Source organism: Euprymna scolopes, chromosome 19, assembly GCF_053919585.1.
Source record: "Euprymna scolopes isolate OS-2025 chromosome 19, ASM5391958v1, whole genome shotgun sequence".
In the NCBI taxonomy this organism is placed as follows: Eukaryota; Metazoa; Mollusca; class Cephalopoda; order Sepiida; family Sepiolidae; genus Euprymna; species Euprymna scolopes.
This window is the reverse complement of record NC_136500.1, coordinates 50,438,705-50,463,477: the sequence shown is the minus strand read 5'-3', so window position 1 is coordinate 50,463,477 and position 24,773 is coordinate 50,438,705. Positions and strand designations below refer to the sequence as shown.

General features: G+C 33.5%; 1 protein-coding gene across 27 annotated transcripts in view; it reads right to left on the bottom strand.

Moving 5' to 3' along the window:
• Positions 1–24,773, bottom strand: part of LOC145303571 (uncharacterized) — a 612,784-nt gene that overhangs the window by 212,317 nt on the left and 375,694 nt on the right. For all 27 annotated transcript variants that reach the window (XM_080145085.1, XM_080145093.1, XM_080145097.1 and 24 more), the window contains 2 exons: positions 23,558–23,691; positions 1,230–1,362 (listed from right to left, as the gene is read on the bottom strand). In XM_080145085.1, coding sequence (XP_080001211.1) covers positions 1,230–1,362; positions 23,558–23,691 — 267 coding nt within the window. The remainder of the gene's footprint in view (positions 1–1,229; positions 1,363–23,557; positions 23,692–24,773) is intronic.

Genomic DNA, 24,773 nt, shown 5'->3' with positions numbered 1-24,773 from the left:
AAACTTCTCAAGGTCAAGGGGTTCCTGAGATATGACCTTGACCTTTTTACGAAAAAGGTCAAAAAATGTGAATAGTGACCAACTTTGAAAGATGATATCTCGGTTGTTTATTGACCTACAAAATTCGTTCATATATCATTCTAAAGTCCTTGGATAGATGTATAATTCTATTTGAGTATATTTTTTAGAGGTCAAATAAAAAAGCTGACCTTGACCTTTTACCTGACATCTCAAAAACCGGTATTTTAATTCTTTTTAAATTTTGGCAAAAAATTTGTCTATCTTAGGACAGTATATATTCCAAATTCCATGATGGGCCTTCCACTAAAACTAAAGTGGGTTGATGCGTTTTGCATGCAGGTTGACTAACAGGGCTTACAATTCCCACACATATACCCTGATATAAATAGAAACGCACATGGGATATTTGAGTAGACAGTCGGATTTGAAGTCGAAGCTTAGTAGTCAGTCAGACTTGATTTGAGATAGAGATAGTTTTGAAACCAGAAGGTTCAGACAAAGATGCATCGATAAAAACAAAAGTAATGCAAGGGTTTCTGCTTCACTCATTGATGAATAAAGAGATTCTTGCCATAAAATCAGCATAATGTTTTCATCTTGAATGCTTCTTGTAAAGAACTAGCAACGGGAAAAACAAAAAAAGGTATGGTGAACTCTTAACGCATATATATGCACACATGCACACAGTAAAGAACTACTAAGAATAACACAGCAAGTAGATATACAATTTAAGAGTTTTTAAAAGAGCTCAACCGCGAGTACACACAGACTATATAAGAGTATATATAAGACTTGCATATAATTAAATGGTAACAGATGCACACAGCGATCCTGAGGAAACAATCACAATATCCACTAGGCAATTTAAAAGAACACCCACACGACCGAGCAAGACGTACATAGCATGCACATAGAAACAACAGAACAGTAAAACTTAACTTGCATAGTGGTTGTATAGTTTGTTTTTTTTTTACCTTAAACGTTCGATTTTTACATTAAGGTTTACCTCATTTATATCAGTAAGAAATCATTTGTTACAAATAAAAACAATACTACTCCCCCTGACAATGCTGGGTAGCTCTCTACTAATTTAACTAATTTATAAAAGAAAGAAAAATATTCTTTTGAATTTGTTGTGGGCAATGCAAGTCTTATACTGGCTGTAAAAGTAAAATGCAGTAAAAAAAAAAAATTGATTCATGTCACACCTTTCTGTAGCTCAACTGGGAAAACATCCATCCTATCGACGCGCTTCTCGAGCTCATACTCTGCAGAGGCAGCGACGGGATCAACATCTTCATTCCTTCGGTCGTACTCAAACGTTGCCCAAGTAGAGAAAACCTGTTGAAATAAGAAAAAGTGTAAATATTAAATGTAGAATTCAATAAATAGAGGAGGAGATAGGAGAAGGCAACAGAGGAAGAGGGGGAGACAAAGGTGGGACATTGAAAGCAAGGAAAAAAAGAGATGGTAGAGTAAAAAGGGTGAAATTAAGGAGAGGATGGGGAAGGAAGGAAAGAAGGAAGAGGGTAAAAGGAAAGCAAGAGGAGAAGTGTTCAATCTAAACAAATTACATTGATTTGTAGGTTTTCAAAAATCAACAACTTCAAGACAATTAATCTACAGAATGTTAGAATTTATTCTCAGAAAATAATGGAACATAAATATTCTGTTTAATATCAATAAAAGAAATCAACTTATGTCTTCTCTCCTATCAAAAACTCTTCCTCAAACTATTCAACTATAATTCACCGCCTACCCAATGGAAAATAACAAACATCACAAGCCACTGGGCGTTATTAGGGCAATCGTTTCGAGCACATTGATAACATTTTAGTCATATCAATACAATAACCAACATTCCTATTAACAACTGAGGTCTCATATTAACACAGTTTCAAACATATGACTAGTGAACTGCCTTATCACAAGAAACAAAAAACAATTTGCATGAGCAATATTTTCCTCATATTAATTAGTTTAATAAGGTTTCCCGCTGTTTGACCTTCAGTTTAAAATAATGTACAATGCAGAATTGGCTACCTTGCACTCCATAAAAGGACAGAACTATCAACCCTTGAGCACAGATTGCATTCCAGGAGACGATATGTCAATCATGACAGGTTGGATGTAAACAAATTTACTAAGGAAAACATTGGACAATCATTGCACATCTAGCAGCTTTTAAATCATCTTTTAATCAAGCAGTATTGAATTTGACATTTAACCTATCAAGTACAAACAACCAACTCGCTCTTCCTATTACTCCAACTTTCTCAGCTTTTCAATCATCCAATTCCTTTCTCTATCTGCTCCTCGTTCTTCATTTCTTTTCTCCACATTAAAAAAAGACCCTGGTGTCTAACTCTGTCCTGTGGGGAGGCATAGTAAATAGTAACATTCATCTCTCTAGGTTCATGATATGCACATAACACAGGGAAATGATCATATCACGAATATGTCCGATATTTATTCCAGATGATCTAGAGTCTTGCTAGAACTGGTATAGTTTGGGTAATCCTGCAAATGGAAGAGGAAGTGTAGTAGATCTGGGGTTATTACCAGTAAGGATGACATCAAGCAGGAAGGGTATACAATCCAGCAGAACTGTTAGAAACATTATCTTACATAAAAAAGATGGGGGGGGCATGGTGGTAGTGGGAGGTAGTTATCTTTCAGGAAGGCTTTGTACAGAGTTTCTATGGATGGTCTGTAGAAGTTGGAAGCTGTGTACTCATTGTGCTATCATGATATGACTTGTGGAGGATATGAATTAAGTTTGATTTAGCGTGCATGAAGTGTATGGGGCAAGCTTTGTAACCTCCTTGCTATTTTAATTTGTCATTCACTTTTATTGGTTATCAGACTTTTTTTTGCTGTATTTTGCAGCAAAAAAACTCATGAGGAAGAAATGAAGTTAAATTACATGATTTTCCTAAAAAAGAGGAACTCCAAATGGATTCCATATTGTTCATTAAATAGTGTTTTTCAATGTCTGAAGAGAGGCTGTCACTGAATATTTTCAAATGATATAAAGTTCGAAATTGTCCAAATGGTCACAAAATGATTATAACGTTTAATGAAAATACACAACTTGTTGCTATCAATCCAATCTGTTTTGATTTTGTGAAAAATACATATGAATGCTGCTTGATTACAAAAACTGGTAATTTTGAAGTTTACAAATTAAGTCACCTTATACAAACTTTATTGATATATTAATAATTACCTAATTTTCACTTATCTAAACATAAAATTTGGAATATTAAAAATAAGATTATATATAATGTCTATGTACATACACACACACACACAATCTCATGCATAGTGGTCAGCATGTGGTTCGGTTGGTTAACACAGGCATGTCCTAACTCACATTAAAAAATGTCTGTGCATATCCGCTTTTTCTTATTTTCTGCCCAAATACAAAGCATAAAAAAGAGAGGCCAATGTAGACAGAAAGAGCACTTTCAAAACTCAGCTCTTATCGCTAACAAGAGACTGGAATAACTCCAAGGCCAAGACTAACAAGCCAAAACTCAATTACATTTATATAAAACTTATATTGCTCAGTCATAAAACATGCTTTAAATATCATATTTTAATTCATGCAAATTTCATATTTATTACTATAAAGCCAATTCTCTATTGACATATATTGAGTACAATATAAGTAGTAGTGATTTCAACAGTTAGAAGAAAAAAAAATCACTTGGGTGCCATCAGGATGAATCAAAACCAAAAAATATAACTTTCCAACATTATTCGCTACCATCTGAGCTAAATCAACATGCATATCAAAATTTCACAAATTAACCGACTTAAACGTATAAATGTATATTTGATCATGCATAGAAAAGCACTCCAAGTTGACATGCTTGCCAAGTTCCAATTTTTCAATTAGCAACTATTTTTACCAGCTAAAAACCAAATCGAATTTGTTCCACCGGTCAGAGTCCCCTATATATCAAGTTTTAAGTCTGCAGACCAAAAATTGAGGGAGTAGTTTGATAGGGACTGTTCCACACACAGGTCACTAATCTAGATAGATATGCAAGTCGAGCCATCTTTGTTTTACTAACTTCTCATTGTTAGACAAAACTGTTAATCTGTTAAATAAAGTTGATTTAATTGTAGAAATGTTAATATTTTTGTATGGAATTCTTGTAACCCCTCACTCGAGAGAAGGTGGTTAGAACTCTTATTTCTCTAGAAATCTCGGCTCGTGAAGTCTAGTCTCCTCTGAGGGTGTTATATGAAATCTTGTATGCTGAAAGCAAATATCGAAGCAGCAGGCAGGAAGAAGGACAAACTCATGTAGTCTATCTACAGAAGCTTAATTTTCACAAAATTATGTACAAAAATGTTTTTACAATTCTCATTCAATTCGTAGTAAGTTTTTCCAAAGTCTCAAATCTCTTCACAAACAGCGACAGATGGTTGGATGAGGAAGGTGGAGGGGGGCCCCTTTCCAGGGAATGGCGGGTTTATACAATCTGTTCTCTCCAAATTCAACAAATTGTACAGATGTTAATATTTTTGTATGGAATTCTTGTGATTCTCCTTTATTTCAAATCAGTTCAGAGAGATAATTAAATGAATCTGTGTAGCTAAATTGTGATAAATATATTTTCATAACTTACTACCTAACTTCACTCCATATTCAACACTGTTGAAATAAATAAAAACTGATCCTTATAACATTTTATGTGGACATGGAATAATATACTTCATTGTACAGGATAAACTCAAACTAATGTACCAATCATTATGAATTCAGGATCACAGCTAATAGGCTGGATAATATAGGTTATATTTAGTTTTAGATTTACATGCAAAGGAGCAAAAAGGAATGGACGCCATTTGTGAAAATTTAGATATCTTCTATTTGTGTGAAATTAGAAAAATAGGTATGAGACATCAATTAATAAATATTTCTGAAATTTGTTTCTTTGGAGTATTTTAAAGGATTTTTAGGGAACCTCCCATTTTAGAATTCATTTTTTTTCTTTCTTTTTTAAAATTTACATCAACTTTGATCCTGAAACCCCTATGTTTATTAAAGAGTACTCAATGGAGAACAGAGCAAGTATTTAATATATTTATTATACAAACATTATTGGTTACATATGTGCGCATACATGTTTCAGTGGAGTCTCAATTCAGAGAGACCCACTTCATCAGACCAAAGAGCAACCTTGGTCTGATGAAGTGGGTCTCTCTGAATTGAGACTGAAATATGTATGCACACTTGTAACCAATGTTTGTATAATAAATATATTATATATATAATTATTAAAATAGTAAATATTTTGAATTATTCGCTCTGTCACATAAAACAGAGAGTAAAAACTAGCAGACAGATCCATTTGAAATATCTAAGGGAATTAGGAAAGCAAGTCCATGTTTTTTTGTTTTTTGCTTTCTATATCTCTATATCTCAATATTTTTTAACTAAAAAAAATTCTAGTCTGATACTCTTTTTTCCTTATTTCTGTTTGACTTCAAATAAAATGTTATTTCACACGAAAGTTTTTGCAAACACTGATAAAGGATACCCCATCCTGCTATTTTTAGGTAGAGAGTATAACACTAGTTTGATAATAGAACAAGGATCTAATTTTTCAGTATATTAAATAAAAGGATTCAACCTGATCACTTTGAAACAGCTGATACTTCCACAAAGTACTGTGTGTGTGTATATATATATATATATATATATATATATATATATATATATATATATATACACACACACACATACACCATAATGTAAGCACCAGACAATATATTAAAAGACATCTTAAAAATAAAAAAAATACAAACATTTACTTACCTTCATATTTTTGCAGAGGAAAGAATAAAACATTAAACACTGTATTTTATCCAAAGTAAAGACAAAGCAAATACCTCGCAATAGATTTACAGTCCTAAAATTTTAAGTTCCATTTGCTTGATTTTCCTGGCAGATGACAGAAGTAAACAAAGTAACTGCAAAGCTATTGGCCATAATAAGAATGCGCCCTCTTCCCTCTCCATTAGATTATACAATAAGGACCTACAGCTAGAATCAATATAAATAATAGCTGCTACCAAACATGAGTACCAATCTATAAAAAGCAATATTCACAATTCATACTGGCTGATCTGACCTTCTCATGTATTTATTAAGCAACCGCAGTATGAATGAGAAACAAGTCACTTTACGCTGAACCACAGAATAAAAGTCATTAAAAAAATGTGGCTGTAATCTATTTTGTAAGAATAGAGAATCAAATATTGCAATTAACTTTGTTCTAACAGAAACAACTGATACTTTTGAAATGGGGGTATTAACATTAAACAAGGACACAATAACTAGCCACACAACTAATAAAAATATTTTATTAAACACTAGTAATAATAGTATTTTTTGTAAAAGAAATATCAACAGTTTTGAAAAAAAAAAAAAAAAAAAAAAGTTAAATAAAATACCACCTGAAAAGATGGTTAAAAATAAAATGATATAAAAACAAAACCCCACCCGCAGTGAAAACATTTCGGTACAAGATGAGGATAAAGCTTTTTTTTTTCAAAAATAACAAACACCACTTGCAGTGACAGAGTTTAAAAAAATATTAACATTCTCCCACAGAGAAAGTATTTTTGCAAACAAATACCAAGTGTTTTACAACAACAAAAAAAAGTACTAATCGCAACTTAAGATTTTGAAAATAAAAAAAAAACACTAAAAAATACCAATAATATGTATTTATGGTCTTTGAAAGTTTTAATAAAATGCTATTACAAGATATCCAAAAGAAAACCAGATGTATAGAAAGGAATTGGTTGAGTTAAGAACTGACTTTAAAGCAAGACAGGAATATCAGTTTTAGGATATATCAATTCACATAAGCTGACAGATGGACTACATAGAATCATTTAAAATACTACTGCAGACTCTAAAGTGACAAAATAATAAAAATGGGCTATTTCAGACTTAAATGTAAACAGACCGATAAACATATATGCATCTAATAAAAAAAATTTTAAACCTATCAAATAAAGTTTCTAGTTTTGTTGACTGAAAAAAAAAATGTGTTTCACACTTATATGCTACATATTGGTCAGTGTTTTAGAGAAAATTTTAATTTTTCAATCAATTTCATCAATATTTAATCCTGATTAATATTTTTGATTAGTCAAAGCATCTTTTCCTCTTTACTCACTAACTGATGTACTCCCAATTTGCCCCACTGACACCAAAACAAAAACTAAGAAATAAATTCTGTAAGCACCAGTCTTGGATGCTGCCTGATTGGGTAAAACTTGATAAAGCATTCACCATGAAATAAGCAGAAAATTTATTTTTTACAAATAGCCCCTCATAAGTCTTAACCTGCCAAATATAAGCCCACCCTCTTTTTTACCTCATCTATATAAAATTAAATAAAACCCTTCTTACACCTAGCATCTGTGTTTAAAAATTGAGAATGATAGGCTTATTAGTTTAGGTGTGAATGTTTTATGTACAAACACAATATATCACTCAATAACATTGTCAAAAAAAAAGAAGATTTTTATGAAATACAAGCCTTAAAACTGCGCATCAAAATTTGAATCAAATTAGATCAGTTTACAAACTAGTTATTTAAGAGAAACTAATGTTGTAAATTTTAATTGGAATGTTTATTGGAATGTTTCCTATCCCGTCACGGTTACCACCTGACAAAGGCCAGAGGAATAGTTGGCCAAAATGTCATGATATAACAACTAAAAGATGAGGAAATCAATAAATCAATAACCAATGTTGTAAATTTTCAAAACTGGAAAAATACTTGTATCATTTGGATTCTTCAGACCATTGTTCTCATCTTGAGTTTCATTTTCACAACTTTTCCGTCAATGTAACCTTTGACTTTCAGATGTATCTTGTCAAACTCTAGAATATTTTTCTCAAACTCTGGAATCTGCACAGAATTTTGAATGGAACCCTGTATTTAATCCATGGGAGTAGCATGCTTTCATTCCATCAATCATGATTAAGTAGAAGTACATGGTAATTCACAATTGTATTTTGAGATTGAAACTTCAACCTCCGGAAGAGTGTAACTTACAACTGAATTTTACCAAGTACTTTATTTACTATGAGACCCTTGTAAACAATTCTAGTACGAATTTTAGGAGTCTTAAATCTATTTTGTTTTTTAGTTGTACAATCTAAACACTTATTATATATCACTGTTAAATCTTCATTTAAAAAATCCAGAAATGGTGAAAAACGCTTGTTATTTGTACTCTACTCCATTTGAAATAACGACTGAAATGGTGTGCTGATTTTGAGCATGGTCATACAGGTACGTATTATGCTGGTTGCTTAGGTCACCTAAATTTGGCAGTTGTCTCAGAAAACATTAAAAGCATGAAAAAAAAAAAAAAGTTCACAAACTTGTTTTAGTCAATTGTAAACTGAAGTTGTGAGGTTACAAAGGAGAACAATATCAGAAGTGGATTCACCATTTTGTTCTAACAACTGTCAATGAGAAAGTAGTGTTCAGAGTAGGTGCTGCATTTGCTCATAGTCAAGTAAAAACAATGCGTCAATGATTCAGGGTGTTTTTGCATCAATATGTGACAATGGATGAAACATGGATCATCATTTCACTACAGAGTCGAATCAACAATCAGCTGAATGGACAATAGCAGGTGAAAGCCGTCAAAAGTGGCTAAAGATGCAAACCTTAGCAGACAAGTTTTTGGCCTCTCTATTTTGAAATGTGTAATTTTTCATTAGGAAGAACTATCAATAGCAAATATTATATAGTATTATTGGTGCATTTTAAGGAAAAAAAAATCAACACAAAACAGCCACGACTGAAACGCTCTAGTATTAACACCATGTACCATGCCACAAGTTGATCGAAAAACATGAATTTTACTACAAATTGCTTTGACACTCACACTATTCTCCGAATCTGATCACCAAAAACAATGCTCCAAAGAAAGATTTGGTTCCAATGAAGAAGTGATACTGAAAACCGAGTTGTATTCTAAGGTCAAAAACAAATTGATCAATAAAAAAGTCATTGTTACAGAAGTGTTGAGATCAGCATATCTTATGTTGATGAAAAAAAAAAAAAATTAAATTTTGCCTAAAAGTTATTTTATTAGTTAAGGCGAGGACATACAGAGTGACAAGTTATAAACATGCGCATATCTAATTTAACTTTATATAAATAAAAATACTACTAAGTCATCTCCCTCTCAGTACAGACCAATAAGTCTCCTGTGTGTCATGAGTAAGCGACACGCAATATGGTGTCCATTCTGCTAGATCTACAGCAGATATGCTAACGGTTATATCTCATAGGATTAGCGAATCTCTCGACAAAGGCTTCATTTCTAGGGCAATTGCTCTTGACATATCATAGGCCTTCTATAAGGTTTGGCATAAAGGCCTACTACACAAGATTTCCAGCTACAGTATAACTGGAAATGTTTTCTCGATTATTAAATCATTTCTCTCTGATAGGCTCATAAGAGTAGTGGTTGATGGGCAGAAATCAGAGGCCCACCATATTAATGCTGGAGTCCCTCAGAGGTCCATACTGGGCCCAACTCTCTTCCTGATCTACATCAATGATCTCCCAAAACACATACTAAAATCTTTCGTTGACATCTATGCTGATGACACTACTATCTATGGCAACACATCAAAGGCCGTAAATGATGATGTTCTCTCTGATTCTCTCTCCTCTGATCTTGAGCGCGTGGTACAGTGGGGGAAGAGGTGGTTCGTTACCTTTAATGCATCTAAGACCAAGCTTCTATCTCTACATCATAAACGCTCTGATCCCCCATCTGGCATCAATTGAAAAGGATGGCTCTCGTCTAGGGGAGGCTCCATGTTTTGATAAGCTTCTGGGTTTGACCTTTACTCCTGATCTTAAATGGAACACATACATCAAGTCTGTGGCCAAGGTCGTTGGAAAAATGGTGGGATCCTTCTACCACTCCAGAAAACTAATGATGCAATTCTCTATCTATATAAAAGCCAAGTAAGTCCAAGGATGGAGTACTGCTGCCACATCTGGGCAGGAGCTGCTAAAAAAAGCCTATCCTGCCTTGACAGAGTACAAAATAGACTACGTGGCTTGGTGGGGGATGACCTTTCCTCTTCCCTGCAACCTCTTTCCCACAGAAGAGACGTAGCGAGCCTATCTTTGTTCTATCATTATTTCCATGGCAAGTGCTCGTCTGAGCTCCATTCTCTGGTCCCCGCTCGCCAATCTTTTTCAAAAAACACCCGACTAGCTGAAACCACTGTCAATTTTCCCCGACTCCTTATCTGTGCCTAAATCAAAACGTAGATTCCATGAACAAAGCTTCTTTCTTAGAACTGCACGCCTGTGGAACTCTGCTCCGCTTGCCTGTTTCCTTCCCGACTTCAACCTGGATGACTTCAAGTCCAACACAAACAAATTCCTGATGAACCGCCCCTTTAAGTAATGACACTTTATCAATTCTCCAATACTATTACTACACTATCCCATTGATTACTGTACACACAATAACCCTTATCCCCGAGTGGTCATTGAGCCTTGATAAGTGGTGAACTCCATGTAAAAAAAAAAATAATTAAATTTAACTTTCAATTTCATATTTAACAAGCTGAGCATGAAAGGCTCCTTCCACAAGTGAAAAATTTACTTTTACTATGACTAATGCTTATGCAAAAGTTTGTTGTTGTTTTTTTTAAATCCAAGGAGTGGTTATTGAGAAAAGCACAGACAAATGATTTGGGAGCAATTTTACCCTATGATGGCTCCTAGGAGGGCAACTGGAGTTATCCCAGAAAATCTGTTCTGGAAAAAATTTACTTTCACCATGACTAATGTTTGTGCAACATTTCAAAAGAAAAAAAATCCAAGGTGTGGTTATTGCGAAAAGCATGCACGAGAGTGAATTACTAGGTCGAATAAAAAAAAATTTTTTTTTTTAATAGTGAAGATTCCTGGACAACACTGGATACCTAGTTATCAATAAATCTTACCTCAGATCCCTCCATCCCCTCCCACCAAAAATAAAAAAACATCCCAAATTCTGCAATGCACCAGAGTTTCTTAATATTAAAGAAGTTTGGCAACATTTCAAAGATTTGGATGTTTCCCCAAGCAGAGAATTGGGATTTGGCTGATATCCAAAGAATCCAATGGATATCCATAAGATGGTATTCACTTGCTTTAACACGAATTAAATGTGGCACAAGGTTGAATTTGATACAGTAGATTTTTACATTAATGGCACAAATGAAAATAACCTGAACTCTAAGGCTTAAGCATCAAGAATCGACTAACTTTTATATTGTATGGAGTCGGATTTTATTTTTATCTTCTTTTTTGTAAATCCAAGTTTATGCCATAAAAGCCTATTTCCCCTGCAAGATTTTTTTTTTTTTTGCTGTTTTTAATTTATTTTTGCAGTAAACTTCAAATAGGTTTTTTTTTTTTTTTTCCCCCACGGGAAAGTATGAATGTTTCTTTTCAATAAATCATTTTTTTTAATTAATAAACTAATCCACATAAAAAAAAAATGATTTTTACTTTTTTTGTAGTGATACAGGTTTAGACCTGACAAAAACATATTAGATTAGGGTTAAATTAGAGTTAAAAATAATGAAAAAAAAAAAAAAAAGGTTCGGTTTAAAAGTTGTACAAACTTTTTTTTTTATAGTCATTTTCAAAAAATTTTCAGAATTTTTTGAAAAGTTAGAAGTAGGAATGAGGGTTTCAGTGTTAAATCCTATTCCTCTGTGGCATCAAAGACTCAAGAATTGTTGTCTACTTTCCTAACTTTCTGTTTACTTAAATGGTTGGGTCTGTGGCTATTAGAGGCATTTAGCCAGCCTCTGCAAGAAGAGCAGATGTTGTTGGGCCACTTCCGCAAAAAAAATGCACGGCAAAGAGAGAATAGAGAAGAAATCACAGAAATGTGATGGATTCCGAAAGATCGGTCAATAACAAAATGGGGGGGGGTCAAGCAGACAAGATCTCCTGTTACCTGTGCCAGCAATGGGTTAGTGAATGAATCAGAAGAAAGGGAGAAGAGTGAAGGTATGCCAACTGTTGAGAGTATGTAGTGTGAAGGTTCATGGGAAGGTGCTGAAGACCCAGATTGATACTGGAGTGTCAGTGTCTCTGATTAGCTCCAAAGCATACTAATAGTGAGGCAACATTTGAAACCTGTGGATCTTAAACTAACCCAGGCCAATATGTCATGGTTGAGGCTCGAAGGAGTGATCAGCCTACCATATAGACTTGGAAAGATGAGTGAAAGATTGAGGACCTATGTGGTGCCGGACTTATGCGGAGACCTAATTTTGGGAAGTGATTGGCTGAGTACTAATGGAGCTACGATTAGCTTCAATCCAGCTAACCTATGGTTGGATGAGGAGGAGATCCTGCTGGGAGAACAGGTCCCGGAAACCTTCGCCATGGTAACCCAAGAAGACTACCAAACGAAGTTTTGTCTGTCATATATATATGATTGTATCGTAGTTTCCTAGATGTAAATCCACAGACTCCAGTATTTATCAAAAAGAGCTCAATGACCAGCAGAGGGTAATTACAGTATACAAACATTATTGGCTACATATGTGCATACATATTTATGCTGAAATTCCTTTAGAAAATGAATGTTATTAGGGTGGATCTTAAAACCAGATTTAAAATAGTCATTCATTTATACAATGTCCTTTTGTTATCATTCAAACACTAACATATTTGAATATATGGTTAAGAGTTAGTTTTATTCATTTATACTGCTTTAAAGCTTCATTGCTCACTCATTTTGCTACCAACTTTCAAACAATTTTTACAGTTCATAGGTTACCTTCTCAGCTATATTTTGAAAAAAAAATTTCAATTTTTGTTCATTAAAACAAAAGTTATAAAATTACTAGTGTTCAAAAGTTCTCAGAATCTGTAAGGAATGGAGAGACGTTTTTTTCTGATTGGCTGTTGGTTACCATAGCAACCAAATCTGTTATGCTACCTGAAATCGTCTGGGAACGGGAAGATGTAACAAGATATAAAAAAAAAAGGAAAGTGCTCTCGGGTTTGTAGCAAAGTGCTAAAGTAGGGAAAAATGGGGATACCCAATTCTCAAAGACAATAAAATAAATAAATACACACACACACACACACACACACACACACACACACACACACACACAGTCGCTTATATTTTGCCCTCCTTGTAATGTTTTCATTCATTGCACATCCACGTTGTTCACTGTCACCACGATTATGTTGATTCAGCTACTACTGTCGCAAATAATTCACCGCTGTCCTGATCTGTTGCTCAGCTATACTGTCACTGCTAATTCACTGTCGCTGTGCTCAATCGCTAACCGACCTTTCGCTTTGGTTCGCCGACCAAAACTGATTACTGACTATTTATTTACTTTATGTCTTATTTGATTTTTTTTATTTAGTAAGTTTAAGAAGTTGGTAATAATTTTTTATGGATTGTTGACAAAGCAAAGCCTGGAAAAATCATGTATTACATAGAAAAATGCGAGCATGAAAAGTTATATGGTTAAGATTAAACTTAAAAAAGTGAAAGGATTCGTTAAAACTGGAAAAGAAAAAGACCAGATATTTTAATAAAAAATATAATTTATAACTTAAAATATTGCAGCATTAAAAAATTTTTTAAAATTAAATTTAACATAATATATAAATTCTTAATGCTGCTATATTTTAAGCTATATCTTGTCTTTTTCTTTTCTAGTTTTAACAACTAGTCCTTTTACTTTTCATGCTCACATTTTTCTATGTAATTTGGAATGGATGATTGAAATGAATGATTTCAAATAACAAATGTATATAAGAGGTATATGAAAACAAGTTTGATAAAAAAATTTAATGGAAGCGGTTATGAGGGGATAGAAAGAAAATGGGGGAGGATAATGATAATACTAATAAATAATAGTAGTACTAAAATAGAATAAAGAAAAAATACAAAGCTAAAAATATATAAAAGTAACAAACTAAAAACCAAGATATTTGATGTTAATATGGTTCATATTGAATTTAGCGGGTAGTGGGTAGGTTATAATACTTGCAAATTATTGATATTTCTTGTTTAAATATAATTATACAAAATTTTTCATTAAGACATAAATAGCAAGGTCTATTTCAAGATTGAGGGGTGTTTATTTGTTTTGTTTTTTTCCAAATATCTCATTCGACTATTGGAGTTTGATGAGGTAATTCTAGAAAGTATAAAGAAAGTAATGTTTTGTATGTGTAATTTAGATTGTTAAAGGAGCATTTGTGGTCAATATATCTTTCTTTAAAGGAATTATAAACAATACCAATATATTTATTAATAATAGCATATTTTAGTTGTTACTGGGGTTTGGTAAACTATAGATGTTAAATACTTCTGTTGTAAAGGGCATTCTGATTTGTTGATACAGCTATATGTTTCAGTGTTTTGTTGTTTTTTTTTTTTAACTGTGGTTGGGCTAAATATTATCATTTCAGATTTTATTGTTCGTCTATTTTTCTAAGTTGTCACCACAACTATAACTCAATTTAATGGTGTTCTTATTAAAGATTTTATGAAGGATATTATTAGGATGGAAGTGTAAATTAATTAAATTTTAAAATCTTCTTCCAAGATTGCTTTTCACTATCAAATTAAATGGGGTGTGTATGCGAGATAATTTTTCTAATTTTCTTTTTCAGATACGTTACTAAGGGACGTAGGTTTAGTGTTTTTGCAACCACTATCTTTTAGAGCTTTATCGTAAAATGTTTTGAGTATTGAGAATTTCTTTATGTATTTTTTCTCATGCACTCTAAAAGTTTTAAAATAATCCTAAAATCAGTATTTAAACCATTAATACCATTAGTATTACAAACATTACTACCATTATTAATATTACTATTGTCCTTTTAATATGATATCGTCTTCATTACTAATATTTACCAATATCATATATACATATCTAGATCACAGTAATATTGAATGGTGACATTACTTATGTATATCAATTCTTAGTTTTAACTTTTTTATATTTATCACTTCCATTTTTTGTTTCTTTAAAGAAAGTTAAGTTTAATTTTTATATTTTATATTCTTAAATAATAAAAAAGTGAATAAATATGTGCAGTAATGAATATTATTTTATGAATCCAGATAGAATATAACTGCCGTTCACAACAATGTCACCATGTATCTGTTGAATACTGTTTGATCTTGAAATGACCGACTTTATAATCTGCGATGCCACTTTTTCTGAAGATCATCACATCACATGATTTTAAAAATGTACCTCCATTTCATTACATATTCGAACTTTTAAAAGGAAGAACTATTATCGCCTAATGAGGTCTTTAGTTATTCATAACTATTGACTGAAACATTATCATGATTGTGCAGCAATATAAAAATATTTATATAAAAAAAGTATATCTTGCTCTATTTATTATTGAGCACCCTTATATAAACCTTGTTAAATTCGCTGTTTTTTAATCTTTGAACATATCTTACTCAGAATAATATATATATAACAGAGATAACGCGAGTGATAAATATGACACTATTGGTGTCATGAATGCATGCAGCGAGGTGCATATTGCAGTGAGAGGGGGTTTGACCGGACGGGATAGAGGAAGAGAGGGCAGAACAGGGGGTGTTGATGTCCGATTGGGACGAAACAGAAATGTCTGTGGGATTTGTCAGAAAGAGAAAAAACAAATAATTGTTTTTATCTCATTGTCGTTATATATCTGTTAACATGAAAGGTTGTTTTTAGGACCTCTGTTGAGAGGTATGAAGAGATCCAGAGATTCTTAGCTAATTAAAGCTGACAACTTAGAATGGGGGTCAAGGGTAAGGGTCGCTGCCAAGCATTGTTCGACCTGAAATGACTAATCACTCCTAATTTGATAAGTAAAAACCTCAGTGCAAATCAGGGTCAAAATTTGGTAGAGATAAGCTCTAAGAGGAAGAAAGAAAGGGTGTTTGTAACAACTCTCTAAAGGAGAGGTGGGGAAAAGGGGTTGGATTTAGAAAAAGGAATTCTAAAAAGAGTTGTAGCCAGCAAACTGAACGGCTGGGCTGGTCAAGCGCTCCTGATTTGGGATCCCTCAGGGCCTGATGTTATTATGTTAACTAGCCTGTGTTAATGGGAAATCTGTGACTTTACTGGTCTGGTCTTACATCGTTTCACTGCTATAGTCAGTCAACTCAATTTAGACAGTAGCTGTTATGAAATAATGAAATTAATAAATAGTTTGTTATTGTTATAAACCGGAGTTCTGTTTGCTTGTGGTGAGGACTCTTCATTTTGCAGCAAGTTGCAAGGATTAGCGGAGTGATTGATGTACCCGGAGACTACCTACACAGGGTAGGAAACGATTCGACCGAGAGGCAAAGCGCCCCACCATGAAAACACAGTGGGTGAAGACGATCAACAGGCCAACTTGTGATGGGACAATGTACGATCGAAAGAACACCTGTCATATCAGGTGGAATCCGACGAGGTTAAGGACACCTGGTGTGGTTGGTGCAATATCGGTCCCGTTATATAAATAATAAAATTTTAAAATTGTCTAAGCGTTAGCAATAGTGGAAAAAATATAATTTCCATTATAATAAATTTATTGATATTTAGTTTATTTAAATATATTTCACACTAGCAAGTCGCCAGACACTGCCCTGTCATAAAGTATGCTTCAATATTATATTTTAATTCATGCAGATTTCTTATTTATCCTTATAGGGCCAATTTTCTATCAATTATATTGCGCCTAATATATAGTAGTGATTTCAAAAGTTTAAAAAAAAAAAAAAAAATCTGTGTGCCATTAGTTATAATTGAAACCAAGACACAGCTCTTCAGCCTTATCCATTAGCATATGGTCTAACTTCATACATATACAAACATTGCAAAAAAAACAAACAAAAAAAAACAAAGAAAACCATTTAACCTATAACTTTTAATTAGCGCATGCACAGAAAAAAAAAATGAGTATAGTCCACTTATGCAAGGTTACTGCTTTTTTGTGGGTTTTTTTTTTCGATTTTGACCCCAGCTGAAAACCAAATCAAAAGTTAAAATACCCTATATATCAAATTTCAACTCTATAGACCATATATTCAGAGAGGAGTTTGGTAGAGATATTTCACGCACATACACCAACAAGGTCACACACATACATATATATATATATATATATATTTTTTTTTTTTACATGTAGTCACCACTTATCAAGGTCCGAAAGACACTCAGGGATAAGGGTTATTGCATTTACAGTAATCAATGGGATAATATCTTAGTAATCGTTAGTAATGGAGATTTGATAAAGTGTCTTAAGGCGGCGGTTTATCAGGATTTTTTTTATATTGGACTTGAAGACATCCAAGTTGTAGTCAGGTGGGAAACAGGCAAATGGAACAGTGTTCCACAGGCGTGCACTTCTAAGAAAGAAGCTTTGTTCATGGAATCTACGTTTTGATTTAGGCACAGATAAAGAATGGGGAAAATTATTGACAGTGGTTTCAGCTAGACGGGTGTTTTTCGTGAAAGATTGGCGAGCGGGGGTCCAGAAATTGGAGCTCAGATGAGCACTTGCTATGGAAATAACGATAAAACAAAGACAGGCTCGCAACATCTCTTCTATAGGAGAGACGTTGCAGGGAAGAGAAAAGGTCATCCCCCACTAGGCCATGAAGTCTATTTTGTACTCTGTCAAGGCAGGATAGGCTGTTTTTAACAGCTCCTGCCCAAATGTAGCAGCAATACTCCATCCTTGGACTTACTTGGCTTTTATATAGATAGAGAATTGCATCAGCAGTGAGATATTTTCTGGAGCGGTAGAAGGATCCTGCCATTTTTCCAGCGATCTTGGCCACAGACTTGATGTATGTTTTCCACTTCAGATCAGGAGTAAAGGTCAATCGCAGAAGCTTATCAAAACATGGAGCCTCCACTAGACGAGAGCCATCCATTTCAATTGATGCCAGATGGGGATCAGAGTGTTGATGATGTAAAGATAGGTGCTTGGTTTTAGATGCATTAAAAGTAACCAGCCACTTCTTCCCCCACTGTACCACACGCTCAAGATCAGAGGAGAGAGAATCAGAGAGAACTTTATCATTTACACCCTTGATGTGTTGCCATAGATGGTCGTGTATATATAATATATAATATAAATAAAAAAAGGTCTATATCGTTGAGCTTCATAAATTAAAGGATTGATATAAATGAAAGGTGAAATATAATTGAATAAGCATTTTTTTTCCATAAACATTTAGATATTTATGGGAAAATGTTTAATTATATTTCACCTTTTATTCCTATCTTCTGCCATAGTTTCGCTAATACTGCTTTAAATACTATTATTTTCTGACTGGAATAGCTGAATAGTATTGTAAGCACTTTCTCAAAGTTTCATGGATTTTTATTCACTCGTTCCTTAAACATTAAAAAAAAAAAATGTAAAATTTATTTTTTTCAAATAGGATTTTGAAAATGTTCCCTTACATTGTGCTATTGCACTTTAGATTTTAATTTGATGAATAACAAACAAATTCAATCTGTATTTACCAAAGTTACACTGACATAAGAAACACGTTAAGTTAATCTCAATTTTAATATTATGTAGACTGATTTACCTCCCTTAGATCATGAAGTATCAACAGCAAATAATTTTATAGAAGTTGATTGAATGTTCATAATATAGCAATCTACATATATAGAAAAGCCAAAATGTGTGTTAGTGTGTGTGTGCATTTTTGTGTATGTCCGCTAAAGGCTTTTGTCGCCAGGCTTCTCAGTCGGCTCATTCCTTAAAACTTTTTATATGCTGTCTAGATGATAATATGTACAACTTAATGGGGGTCGTGCATGTATTTAATTTGCCCTTCTTTTAAACGCTATTTTTTCCAGATTTTTAGATCGCCACGTGTTTCTTTCGCTATTTGGTATAAAAAAAAAAGTGAAAGTGAATTCGAATTAAGCGATGTAAACGTTTAGTCAATGTCGGCTTTTTACCGTCATATCAGACGATTGCTTTCATTTGGAAAACACTCCCCTAATAAACAGGGGAGCTGCTTTTCCTCCCCAAAGTTGGGTTTTCACCTCATTAAAAACTGTCCCGCAGAAAATATTAACTGCTGAATAGCCATTGCTTACATCATCGTAAATCTTAACTCCGTGACTTCTATTTGACCTCATTAAACGGGCACCTGTCAATTCTACTTAAATAAATTCAAACGTCTTTCACTTACTCTTTCTTGCTGGCCGAGCGGTTAACGTCTCACATTTTTTTTTTTCCAACTTCGCCTCAGGTTCGATCCTAACTACCTACCAAAACTTTTTTTTTTTATTATTTAAGAACACACACATCTCCAAGCACTCGGGCAACGCCAGGTACCCCTGCTAGTATCAAATAAATAAAAGTAATGTTTGAAGTAGAAAATCTTAAAATCTCTTTACATAAAAACTCAATATCTGTAATGTCTATGTGATCTCTGTAGTAAGAAATGTTGAAAACTCTAAAAATCTAAGTGTATTTTTATGTAAAATTTTCTAGGATCGACAATGGAAATAGACAGTGGAAATGCTCCCCAATTTCTAAGTGCAAGGTGGATTTCCATTATAACTCCCTTACAATTTCAAATATATCCTATTTTAACAAAATTTATATCATATGTATAAAATTCTATATTGGAAAACAATGGAAATAGTCCTGAATCTCTTACACTACCTTCTATGCATCAAATATTTGTGTCTCCTTACTTTTAATCGACCCATGAAGGGAGACCCCCTTGAAAGTTCAAATAAGTAAGTCTGATTTTTATGCAAAGTTTCTCCAACATTTCAATTTCTTCCAACTATATTAGGGGACTAAATAGGAGGGAGAGGGCAATAAAACAAAGTATATGGTGTTATGTTGGTTGGTTGGTTTTGTTTTATGGCATATCAATCCTTTTCAGGTTATTTAATGCCAAATCCAGTGATTTTGAAGAAAGATTTTTTAATAGAACATATTTGTTTTTTTTCAAGTCGGTTTCTATTTAACCCTAACAGGTACTATCACTCCGAGTTGGGAGCAATTAAAGGGTGGCTCCACACTCCCCAAAGCCCGCAAGCTGGGACCTCACTATCAGATATAGTTTAAGGTCATATCCAGGACAGATATGGTGCAATATGCATAGTGAAAAAGTACAGTGATCATCATTCAATCCCGAGTAATGCTGGGTCTCCCTGCTAGTCGATAATAAAAGCACTTCCATTTCAGTAAATTGTCTAAAAATCTTCTTTCAACTATTAATCGTGAGAAGAAATAATTTGAAAACCCAAATTTACTTTGATTCATCAAACCTCATTTTGATTTGAGTCAGTTTTCAGGCTTCAAGTTCTTAATATCTACAAATATTTATTAATTTTGTTTTCTTTAATTTATTATTCATAGTATATGCTCATATGCGTATATATATTATTGCACATTCAGATTATACCAATGACAGATTCTATTTTAATTCATGGATGACACCATTACAGGTACTACCACTGAAGATCAAAGTGGATCTAAATGTAATGGCAACTAAGAGATGACTCCATACTCCTTGAAACGCCTTACCTTTAGATGCAGTTTCATCCGAGACCCAGAAAAGGTTCTAGTTAACCAATAGATAGAACCTTAACATATTATTACTCTTAGTCAAAAAAAATAACTGGGAGTAATAGCACTTATGGGACGACTTCATACTCTCAAATTGATAAATCATCACTAGATGCAGTAAAAACAAAATTCTTTCATTTATTAAAAACTAGCGGAGGGTACCCGGCGATGCCCGGGTGTCTTGAGGTAAATCAAAACTGTGGGGGGGGGGATGTAAATAATAATAAAAAAAAATGTTTTGGTAGGTGAGTGTATGAGGATCGAACCCGTACTCTTGAGTTGGAAATTAATGTGTGAAAAAAAAAAAAACGTGCTACGTTAACCATTGAGCCATGGCGACATACACCGTTAAGCAGGTTTTAATTTATTTATTTAACTATAAAAACAGGCGTGCGCAATAAAAGTTAACTCTGCTGCTTCCATTTGACCTAATTAAGAAGGTAAAATAGAAGTCACGCAGTTGTTTACCCAAATTTGATTGTTTTTTTTCCCCCCAACAGATGTTGGGGAGAAGGAAACCAGCTCCCAATTGTCCAGATTGAATAGCAATTGTTTGATGTACAACATTGATCAAAGCTGATTGCTTCTGGACATTTTCCGGCGCAATGCCGAGGACTCATTAACTTAGCCAAAATAGCAATAATTTTGTAAAAGTCGACGTAAATAAATCTAGATGCGACGCACTTTCCCAAATCGTACATATTATTATTTAGGACCCATATAAACAGTTGTAAGCGATCGTAACGACATCGGAACCGTGTGCGAGAAAAGCCTTTTGAAGACATACACGAAATGGTCACACACATTTTGCCTTTTATATATATAAACTAATTATCTACGACAATTTTTGTTTTCTTACAAAGGAGTTGTCACTTATCAAAGCCCAAAGGCCACTCGAGGATAAGGGTTAATAAGTGTACAGTAGTCAATGGGACAATATCATAGTAATCCAAGTTTTGACAAGCTTCTGGGCTTGACCATTACTCCTGATCTTAAATGGAACACGTACATCAAATCTGTTGCCAAGGCCGCTGGAAAAATGGTGGGATCTTTCTATTGATCCAGTAGATATCTCACTGCTGATGCTATTCTCTATCTATATAAGAGCCAGGTACATCCAATGATGGAATACTGTTGCCACATCTGGACAGGAGCTGCTAGAAAGGACTTGCCCTGCTTTGATAGAGTTCAAAATAGACTTTGTAGCCTCGTAGGAGATGTCCTTTTCTCTTTCCTGCAACCTCTATCTCACAGAAGAGATGTTGCGAGTTTGTTGTATCGTTACTTTCATGGAAAGTGTTCGACTGAGCTTAAGTCTATGGTCCTCCCTCGCCAAACTTTCAGAAGAAACACTCGTCTAGCTGAAAACACTATCAATAATTCCCCCCACTCTTTATCTGTGCCTAAACCTAAACGTAGATTCCATGAACAAAGCTTCTTTCTTAGAACTGCACACCTGTGGAATTGTCTTCCGTTTTCCTGCTTTCCAGCTGACTACAATATGGTTGTGTTCAAGTCTAACGTAAATAAGTTCTTGATGAGCCGTTCCATATAAGTTATCAAATTAACCGAATTTTCATTACTAATGATTACTATATTGTCCAATTTCTACTGTACACTCTTTAACCCTTATCCTTGAGTGGCCTCTTGGCCTTGATAATGTGGTGATTCCTGTGTAAAAAAAAAAATCATTAGTAGTGAAAATTTGGTAAATTAGAACTTGTTTACATTGGACTTGAAGATGACGAAATTGTAGTCAGCTGGAAAGCAGGCAAACGGAAGAGAGTTCCACAGGTGTGTAGTTCTAAGAGAGAAGTTTTGGGTTGTTTATTATAGGAGTTATGCTTTTCTTAGTTTTATGCATCAATAAAGGTAATGAACAAAAGTTTTTTTTAATTATTTATACAACTATAAAAGAATTTGTGTCTAAAAATAAGAGACTAAAACATGCACAAGCTCCCTCATCGTAGATTTATGAAACATTTTTGTAGAAGCACAAATACAGGTTTGGACAGAGAGGAAACCGATTGCATATGAGAGGTTCAAAACAACTGCGTTAACAAACGCTGTTGTCACTTTGGGTCTTTACGGAAAGAGAACAGTTGACAAACATGTCACATCAACAGTCAGACAAAAGGGAGAAAAGAGAAAGTGAACTTCAGAGTCACACCCTTTTATATGAGTGACAACATGGCTAAATCACATGATCTATTGCTCCATCATGTGATCTATGATTTTACACAATAGGAACACTCAGTGCCAACAGTTTCCTTTTCATGATATATCAATTAGTGATAGGAGGATTTCAATACCCCCCACCCCCGATTTCAATACAATTACCGATTTTGTTCTAAATTTCTGATACAATTACAATTCAGATTCTTTTTCAATATTTAAATATTTAGCCACAAAATTATTTTCAGATTGTCATAAAACCCCATGTAATATGTGCATATATTTTTGCAAATGTAAAAATATACTTGGGGCAGGGGTTTATAGATTTAAGTTTAACTAGTACTTTACAATCAATAAATATTTTTTTCATCATCAACAATGCTAAATGAAGTTTCAAACAAAAACTTTACAAATTAAAAGAATCATTTTCAGCATCTGAAAATAGACAGACATTTTTCAGATTCCGATACCCCAAAAGTTCCAAGGTTTTCAATTCCCAATTCTGATTAATCAGCCAAACACTAATACTTTATTATTCAATTATTGATTCCGTAATGTTTGTGGAAAATTTTATGCTTTAATTTCTTAATATTTTAAAATGATTTCTAATGAGGTACATTTCTGGAAATTCGTTTTGTGCAGCAATTTTTAAATATTGAGATATATTTATGCCTTACTTTTATTGGTTCTTGACTGAATTTTACTCTCGATGTTTTTAATGGAACTTCTGGTTCTTCATCAGGACTGAGTCCTTCCATTAAGTCAAAGTCATATTCATATTCTTCAGGTTGACTGTCATGCTGAGAACCACCTGAAAATAAATTTAAAAAAAATATTATGCAGTCTGAAAATACAATAATTATGACAAAAATTTTATTTATATGTGTGTGTGTGCGTGTGTTTGTGTGTGTAAATATTTTTTATCTTACAAAAGTTTTTTGGTTGTAATTTGGCTTCAAAACATACATTATATATTTTATTTTGAAATTTAAACGCTTATATCACAACGAATACAACCTTAACCATTCCATACACATATAAGTGACCTTGTCTGTCCAAGAAATGGTCTACCAAACTTCTGTCCATTTTTGGTCTATAGACTTGAAATTTTATATATAAAGGGATTTGGACCTGCGCAACAAATCTGATTTCATTTTTAGCCAATAAAGATAGCTGCTATGGGGGTCAAAATTTAAAATAATTAGAACTTGGCAGGCCTGAGTAAACTACACATTATTTCTATGCATGCACAAATATACATTTATATCCTTAAATTTTTTTTTTTATGTTTCTGCATGTGTCTGGATTTAGGTCAGACAGTAACAAATAAGGCTGTAGAGCTATATGTTTTGATTTCGTTTTTAGCTGATGGCACCCAAGTCTTTTTTTTTTTTTTTTTTTTACTTCAAATCACCACTACATATTAGGTACAATATAATAATAGAGTATTGTCTCTATAATAATAAATCCAAAATTAGCATAAATTAAAATATATTTAAACAATGAGCAGTCCAGTGGTGTGGATTGTAAGAGTTGTACACACACACACAAACACAACTGCAGCAGCCGAATAGCACAACAGTTAAAAGCTCCAACTGTCATTTGGGTGGTCGAGTTTCGATCATAGCTTGAGGTAGTTGCTTGTCTAGCCGCACTGATGAGTTGTGAAACAGCGAAACAGTACTGTTTCGCTGTTTCACAACTCATCAGTGCTCTCTCTCTCTCTATATATATATATATATATAGAATATGAAAAAAAAAAAAGACCTTTATAAAGTTTGTTCTTCACGTAAGTGAAAATTTCATATCAATTAGATAATTACCCGATTTTTGGTAGAGTTTTAAAGAGTTCATCGAAAACCTTACAACCCCACCTCCATTTTGTCCATCGCT